Consider the following 7,996-nt stretch of genomic DNA (forward strand, 5'->3'; position numbering starts at 1 on the left):
ACTATGCTGCCCTAGGCTTCAACAAGGAGGAAGATAGGGATCAAGAAGAAGCTTACACCGAAGAAGCTCTAAGTTGCAGCAGTCAGCCCATCTAGCCTTGCTTCAAATATCAGAAGTAAGAAGAAGCTCCAACTACAGTGAAAGGTGCATGCTCAATGTTCTTTTGGTGATGTGGTTCTAGAAAAACACCTGCTATGTGATGGCACGACTGTTCTTTTGCTCTGTGATGAGTGTTCTGTGATGGCATGACAATACTTAGCTATCGATGAAAACCAATAACTTAGCTGCTATGTGATGAATGTTGGTGCCATGAAACCTTTGTAATGCAAAACAATAAGGTAGCTGTTGTTATGTGATGAATGTTTGTTTACTGTTGCAGTACTCTAATTATTGTTATATTGGCCCTGTTCGGCTTACCCTATATTCGACTTGTTCAGCTTGTTTTTTCAGCCGAAACAATGTTTTCTCTCACAACAATTCAGCCATAACAGTGTTTTTCAGTCAGTTTCAGTCAAGATTCAGCAAGCCGAACGGGGCCATTGTTCTCATAAGTTGTTGCATTCTGGATAAATGAACAATCTTCATATTCATCATTCAACATTGATTCATTCATTCATCCATCCATCCATACATCCATTCATCCATGACTACTCACACACATAGAAATGGCTGATGACTTATATATAGGAGAAGCCTAGGAGCTCAGTTGACGTCAACAACCCTATCTTTGCGCCAAAACGCTCAGTCTGAGGCTAGTCTGAGAATGTCACGGAAGCAAATCAACTAGTTCACAGAGCCTCTCAAGCTTAAGAGCATCTAAGTTATTTGGCGCGTCGTTACCCATCGTTAGGAGCAAAACTGGATGGAATGACTTGTTGGACAAAAAAATTTAACGTCATGGCACCAATATCCGTGTAAACTTTTTGATGACACGTAAGAATAGAACATCTTTTATAATGGCAGAAAAGACAAAAAAAAAGCAACAGGGACATAATGACAGAAAACGCCCAAAAAGCAACGGGGACAGGACGAGGAGAGCATCCATCCATCTCTGAGATTGGACCGGCCTGCCTGCCCTTCCTCCTCCCCCGTTCGGCTGCCACTCAGGGGTGTTTGGATACAGTGACTAAAATTTAAAAGATGATGCATAAGGGTGTCGTATGGTGGATACTAATAAAAAATAAATTACATAATCTATCAGAATTTATTAAGCATAATTAATCTGTTATTAGCACATATTTACTGTAGCACCACATTATCAAATCATGAATTAATTAGACTTAAAATATTCATATCATAAATTAGTCACAAACTGTACCATTAATTTTATAATTAGTCTATATTTAATAGGTGTCGAACATCCAATACAACGGGGCGCCCGCCGCTCGCTAGCCTACTACGACTTTGAACTTGGACCACTTCCCCTTCCTCTTCCTCGTGTCCTCCTCTTTCGTTCCCGTGCCCACTTCCACCCTCAATTGTCAAATCAGGCATCCTCCTCCTCCCCGCTCCGGTTCCTCCACCACCCACCAAGCACCCGTCTTTACTTGAGTCTCTCCGAATCCGTTGCTAGCTGCGGGTCAAACTAGACTCTTTTCGCCCGGAGCCTCTCTGGGGGTGAGTTTGCTGCCTGCCTGCCGGAGATGATGGACGCCGGAGGAGGAGGGGTGCGGTCGCAGGGGGTCAACCCGGACTGCCCCAACGCCGCTAACCCCTTCCACCGCTGCGCCGACTACTGCCCCGTCCCCGCCCCGGCCGCCAACAAAGCCGCCTCCGCCGCCGCGCGCGGCAAGCCGGCCCCGCCTCGTCCGAGGACGACGATGGTGGCGCAGAACGGGACAGCCAAGCACGGAGACGGCGCTGCGCGTGTCGTTCCCGCCGCCGACGCGGAGGAGGAGGAGGAGGGCGGAGGCGAGAGGGAGGAGTCGCGGGCGGTCAACCCGGGCTACCTGGCCAGTAAGACGTCTCCGCCTCGTCAGGGGCCGGCGCCGGTGCTGGGCTACGCGGCGCAGAACGGGACCGCGCGCCGCAACGACGAGGGGGAGTGCGAGATTACCGTCGTCGATGACTCGGAGGAGCGAGGCGAGAGCGTCGAGGACTACGGAGCGGAGGAGGTCAGCGGCGGCAGGACCAGGACGAGCGTCCGGTCGCCGGCCACGGACGGGGAGGTCGGCGGCGGCAGGACGAGGACGAGCGCCCGGTCGCCGGCCACGGACGGGGAGGCCGGCGGAGAGAGGCAGTGGCAGGCGGTAAACTCGGACTGCCCCAACGCCGCCAATCCCTTCCACCGCTGCGCCGAGTACTGCCCCGTCCCCGTTCCCAAGGTGCCGCCGCCGCCGCCGCCGCCACGTGGATACGAGGGGAGCACGCACGGCGACCCTGGCGCGCTGAATCCCAGGCCGCGCCGCCGCGACAAGGGCGGCTCCGGCGGCCTCCCCCTCTACGTCTTTCGTAAGCTCTCTATCTGCAATTCCGGATTTCGATCGTTGCACGCCGCTCCCTGAAGAAAACTGAAAATTCTCATCTCTGTGCGTGCGTCTCGCAGTGCGCGAAGGTTCCGATGGCGACGGCAAGAAGGTGGATCCCCGCTGCCCCAACGCGCCCAACCCGTTCCACGTCTGCACCGACCACTGCCTCGCCAAGATAGCCGACGCCGGCCGCTCGTCGGAGGGCGCCAGGTCGCCCATTTCCCTCTTCTCCCGCCACTCCCGCCGTTCCTCCTCGTCCTCCGAAGGTTATTAACTTCATCACCCGTAATGTTGGCCTCTCTTGTTTTCTCCAGCAGCTTATTGGTCCATTGCTGTAATAATTTTTGTGTTCTTTGGTTGTCGGTTGCATCAGATGGTAGCTTGAAGTCCCCGGGGAGTAGGAAGGTGGATCCAAAGTGTCCGAATGCCGGCAATCCATTCCATGAATGTGGTGAGCATTGTGCCACCAAGATGCAGCAGGCAGAGCAGCACAAGGGGGTCAATATCAAATCACCACGAAGAAAAGGTAGATCATTGCGTACTGATGGGCTTAACCTGTTGGTGTGTAATTCATGCATAACTAGTTCATGACATTGCAATGGTGTGGTGAATTGTGACGTTGGTCCTCAGTTACGGTGGTTATCGACCAACGAATTCACGAACTATTAGAGATTTTATGTGTTGTCATTCATTGCAGCCTTGCAAGGGGGAAATTATGTCTGTATTTGCATGCATCGTGTAAAGAGTTTAGCACATGGTTTCTTTTTGTTACTTATGAAGCGGTGTTGTTTGAACCATATTGGTTGTTGTTGCAGGGGGAAAGAATGCTGCAGTGATTCCAAACTGGAAGGTTGATCCAAGGTGCCCTAATGCGTCCAATCCATTCCATGTGTGTGCCCAGTATTGCTTTGATCATCTGAGTGAAACAGCACAGACGAGTGCAACCAAGTCAGGTGTGTGTCTGTGTTTTTCTTTTTAATTCTCCCTGAAACTGCATGTGCTGTACACATGGATACCCAACGTGCCAACAGTGGTGTAAGGGTCAGCGAGTAGATTCCCTCTGGCGGCTAATCGGCTATATTTATGCTTTGCGATTTATCTGTTTATTTCCAGACAAGAGAAGAGGCAAGGATGTTTCTAAAGATGAGCAAAGAGGAGAAATCAACCCTGATTGTGTCAACGCATCCAACCCCTACCACAAGTGTGGTGACCACTGCAAGAGAAAAGGGTGATAGGTAGACGAGGAAGGTAATTTCCGTTCATAATTCTCTATTTCTTCAAATGGTCATCGGTCAATTGATGACAACATATAAGAAAACATTCTTCAATTTCCATGAGCATCAAGCCAAAGTTAGGTGGATGTGAATTTCAGCTTGCTAAGTCCTTTTGACCAGTTCACCCTTCATTCAAGATCCCATCTGGTTAAAATTTGGTATTGTAATATGCTTGCTACAGCTAGTAAAGTTCCTCTGGACTGAGTCAATCATTCATTCATTTAAGAGTAGCCTGTTATCTGAGTCAACTGTAAATTATTGTTTGTAGCGCAGAAAGTGGACTGCTTATGTGCACTTTCGTCTATCAAGAACTGTCAACCTTCTTTCTTTTTCACCATTCACTATTATTTTTGGCAGAGGATATGAAAAATGTTCTGTGTTTTCTCTATGCGCTTCATCCTAGAGCTTGTTAAGGAACGTAACATCATGTTGATATATGGAGTGCTAAAGATATAGCGGTCTTCGTGATTACAACATAGAATACATTTTTTTTATTATTATTGAGTTTCTACAACAACAACAACAAAGCCTTTTAGTCCCAAGCAAGTTGGGGTAGGCTAGAGTTGAAACCCAACATGAACTCCTAGTCACGGTTCGGGCACGTCAATAGCTGCTTTCCAAGCACTCCTATCCGGACAAAGATCTCTAGGTATATCCCAACCTTTCAAATATCTTTTTATTGCCTTCCCCCATGTCAGCTTCGGTCTTCCTGTACCTCTCCTCACATTGATATCTCGACTTATGACTCCACAATGCACTGGTGCCTCTGGAGGTCTCCTTTGGACATGACCAAACCACCTCAACCTATTATTGAGTTTCTAGATTTCTTAAAAACTTGTTCTCTAAAAAACATGTTATTTGCCTTTGGTCCCAGATCATAATTTAGGGTTGCCGGTCACTGGTTGTACAAAGGGCCAATTGGTAGATTTGTTTTATCTACAAGAAACATCTTGCTACGGAATAAAAAAAATATTCTGACTGTTGATTTATTTGGAGTTTTCACATGCCATGGTTCAATATCTCTAGTTTCTACTTTTCAATGATCAACTGTCCTTTCTATTATTTATTCATTTGGCATTTTGTTCCTTTTTTTTTTGTTTACAACCTCACAATTTTTTGGACTATAACAGTGGCATAATGTTCCTATGTAGAACGTGGTTTGCTAGCAAAAGCTTAGTGGCTGTGCCTTTCTTTCCCTCTTTTTAAACGATTTCCCCTGATCAATCTTTGAAGTCTGGTTCATGCACCCAACGTGTTGCAGATTGCTGGTCTTTTTGTAGAAAAAAAGAAACTTGAGCGTAGTTGAATAACGGATTAAGAAAACATCGGCTAACACTTGACCATTTCGGTAGTTGGAAAAAGTATAAGATATTGAACGCCAGTGTCACATGTCTTTCTTCCTTTGTTTATGTGTCTGGATTACACTAGTGAGGTTCCCTTCTTTGCTCGGGAGTTGACAGGATACCCTCCTTTTGTGATGAACAGGCCGGCGAGACAAGATTTCTCCGGACGGTCGATCGACGACGATGATGAAAAATAAGTAAATTCCATCGACAAGACTTTGAGCTGCAGTCCGGGCTGTGTCTCTGTCGGCTCCATTTTGTAGAGTGTGCAGCTGTTTCAATCCTGGCATATTTATCTCCTTTTTTTTCATTTCGCCATTTCAAGCCTATACTAGTGGCATGCATATATGACATATAGTATAGTTCCATTGTAATGTATTTTCTCTGATGAAGGCTGTACAAATAGAAGCATCCTGGAGTATTTGCTGTTCTTTTTTCTTTTCCTTCACATGTGTAAGTTAAGAACCCCCCGATCTGAGCACCAAAATGAAAGCAGGTTTTGGTTTTCCATCGATGTCTTGGTATTCATTGTTCTAGGAAAAACAGGAGGAGGTGCCAAGAAGAGGAAGAAAAGGAAGGTGTTCATTAATCGCCGGCTGGGCGGTGTTTGTTAGCGAGTCACGCTTGCAAACCAAGCGTTTGTGGCCATTTATTTTCGCCTCCCGTCGCTGTGTCTGTCAGTCAGTTGGTCACCGATGGACGAACGAACATGGGGCGGCCGGGCGGGGCGGCTCATCATGGGACGAGATGGCCGGCCCCCTTTGCCTTGAGAAGCCATGCTCTGGCTGGCTGCTCTTTCTGGTTGGAAGTTGGAACCAGGTGCTTCTAGAACCAGAATCCGTGGCGTTGCGCGGTTGCAGACAGGTGTCAGGTGGTGTGCGCATGTCAGTTGGCAGACAAAAGTCAGCCTGCCATGGAGGGTCTGTGAACTCTGGAGAAGAGGACTCGAGCTGTCCATTTCAGAAGGCCTCCCGTTCTTTTGTTTTCACGAAGACGAAAGGAGATGGCTGGCGAGATGGGTGGTGCCTGCTTGCCTGGTGTGGATCCAGGAGTCTGTCAGACGCGCACGCGCAGCGTGTGGGTTGGTGACGTGATCAGTGATGAATTGATGATCATGCGGTGCAGGGTCAGCACTCAGCAGGTTTGGAGGGAGGAGAGGAGGTCCACGGACCACGGACCACGGCCACGGCACGGTGGTGGTTGCACTTGCGCACGGCACCGACGGCCGGCCGGCCGGGCATACGGTTGCGTCGCTTTTGTGTTCACGTCACACGGACACGGTTGACACGTACGCGGCGTCAGGACGAAACGAAAGGCGAGTCGCGCCGCTCCTATGCCTCCCGTCAGCTCAACACCTCTCTGGACTGGACCGCTCTGGTTGGTAGTCGTACAATTACAACAGCAATGGCCTTTCTTTCTTTTTAATTCGTCTCCCTATAGCCGTATACCTATAATATTCTAAAAGCTTTGCACGTGTTGGGAAAAAAATGGTCCGTAGGAGTACTCCTAATCGACAGTTTAAGATTTCGTGGGCAAGCAGCTCGTTCGCTCATTGATTTTTAGACTGATAAGTTTGATTAGTGTTGATTTATTATGAAAGAAAAATATTATATCATAATTAAAAAGCTCTGGCTAAAACCAACGAATGAACATGCTGAAGACTTGAGTCTCCGTGGCATGACAAGGAAGAAAAGACAACAGGCTAATAGACATGTTCTTGTGTTGCAACATATGATGTACAATTTATTGGAACACTAAAGTATAAACTATATATGGTTAGTAACAAGAGAATCTAAGTCATTAGATCTTCTTCTCATTAAAAAAATCAGGACTTGAAATTGGTGGAAATGGTCAAGTGATACTTTCTTCAGATTCCAATAGAGTTTCACGCCATTCACGTGCTAAGGAAATGGCTATCCGGAACTCTTTATTCTTTTATTCCCTTTTAAAGCCTCGGCTGGCAGAATTTTGGCTGAAACTAGCTAAAAACACTGTTCTGGCTGAATTGTTGAGAGAGAAAAATAATGTTCCGGCTGAAAAAAAAAACCAAACAAACCGAATATGAGGTAAGCCGAACGAGGCCTAAGTATGCCCTTTATGAGGAAAGAAGAATAGGACAAATGATATGTACTAATATACTATTCTTTCCTTCCTTTATCCATATTCGCAGAGAAATTCCTCGTGAACTAATGTCCAATTCTTCTCTTTTATTAATTATTGTAACGAGTGCTTTATTCCAATATTAAATTATTGTCTCGTGCTAATGACACTGAGGTAGCTATTTATGTTGGATTTAGGGTGTGTTCGGCTGGTGCATTCAATAGTGAATTTTGGATGGTTTTGGATGATTGAATAGTATTCTGTGAGAGAGAATAAGCTGAAACAAGCTGGAACAGGCTGGGAGCGTACCAGCCGAACACGGTGTTAATTGGGCATAACCAAACCTTACATCAAATAAATTTCAAGACCCACAATAAAGGTTAGTGCAATAAATGTGTCGGTGCGAACAGTGTCCAACAAGTAAATATTTGTAGTTTTATCGTGCGTTGTAATCAGATGTGGCCTAGCACTCAATGACACAGGATTTATACTGGTTCAGGCAACGTGCCTTACGTCCAATTTTAGTCGGTCAATGACTTTATTTCTGAGTCTAGGTGCTCGAAGTTTGCTGTGGGGTTATAAACGAGTGGGAATAAGAAGGGGATATTAAAGGTCCGATCGGACTCTGAACCGAAGAACCGAGAGTGATGGAAGCTCTAACATGCGCTAAGTATTGGAGCGTATGCTCTGTGTAGCTTTAGAGTTCTAGAGCTGTAGAGCTGTTCGAATGCTCAGATCCTCTAGAGCCAGCCAGAGAGAGTCTAAAAATGACCATCCCTCTTGGGAGAGAGCGCATTCCCTTTTATAGGTG

At 46.7% G+C, this 7,996-nt stretch overlaps 1 protein-coding gene across 1 annotated transcript; it reads left to right on the plus strand.

Annotated features, from left to right (window-relative positions):
- Nucleotides 1-1,398: 1,398 nt before the first annotated feature.
- LOC136527042 (uncharacterized) lies at nucleotides 1,399-5,589 on the plus strand. The gene is made up of 6 exons (XM_066519649.1): nucleotides 1,399-2,451; nucleotides 2,546-2,734; nucleotides 2,842-2,994; nucleotides 3,284-3,421; nucleotides 3,582-3,716; nucleotides 5,228-5,589. The coding sequence occupies exons 1-5, from the start codon at nucleotides 1,644-1,646 to the stop codon at nucleotides 3,698-3,700; spliced, it is 1,407 nt and encodes a 468-aa protein (XP_066375746.1). The 5' UTR covers nucleotides 1,399-1,643; the 3' UTR covers nucleotides 3,701-3,716; nucleotides 5,228-5,589.
- Nucleotides 5,590-7,996: the final 2,407 nt, after the last annotated feature.

The sequence above is a fragment of the Miscanthus floridulus genome, chromosome 19, assembly GCF_019320115.1.
Source record: "Miscanthus floridulus cultivar M001 chromosome 19, ASM1932011v1, whole genome shotgun sequence".
NCBI classification, from domain to species: Eukaryota; Viridiplantae; Streptophyta; class Magnoliopsida; order Poales; family Poaceae; genus Miscanthus; species Miscanthus floridulus.

Bases quoted from the DNA above. Each gene is read 5' to 3' on its own strand.
- LOC136527042 (XM_066519649.1), top strand. From the start codon at position 1,644: ATGATGGACGCCGGAGGAGGAGGGGTGCGGTCGCAGGGGGTCAACCCG. The intron at 2,452-2,545 runs GTAAGCTCTCTA...TGCGTCTCGCAG, and splicing joins CCTCCCCCTCTACGTCTTTC to TGCGCGAAGGTTCCGATGGC. The intron at 2,735-2,841 runs GTTATTAACTTC...CGGTTGCATCAG, and splicing joins TTCCTCCTCGTCCTCCGAAG to ATGGTAGCTTGAAGTCCCCG.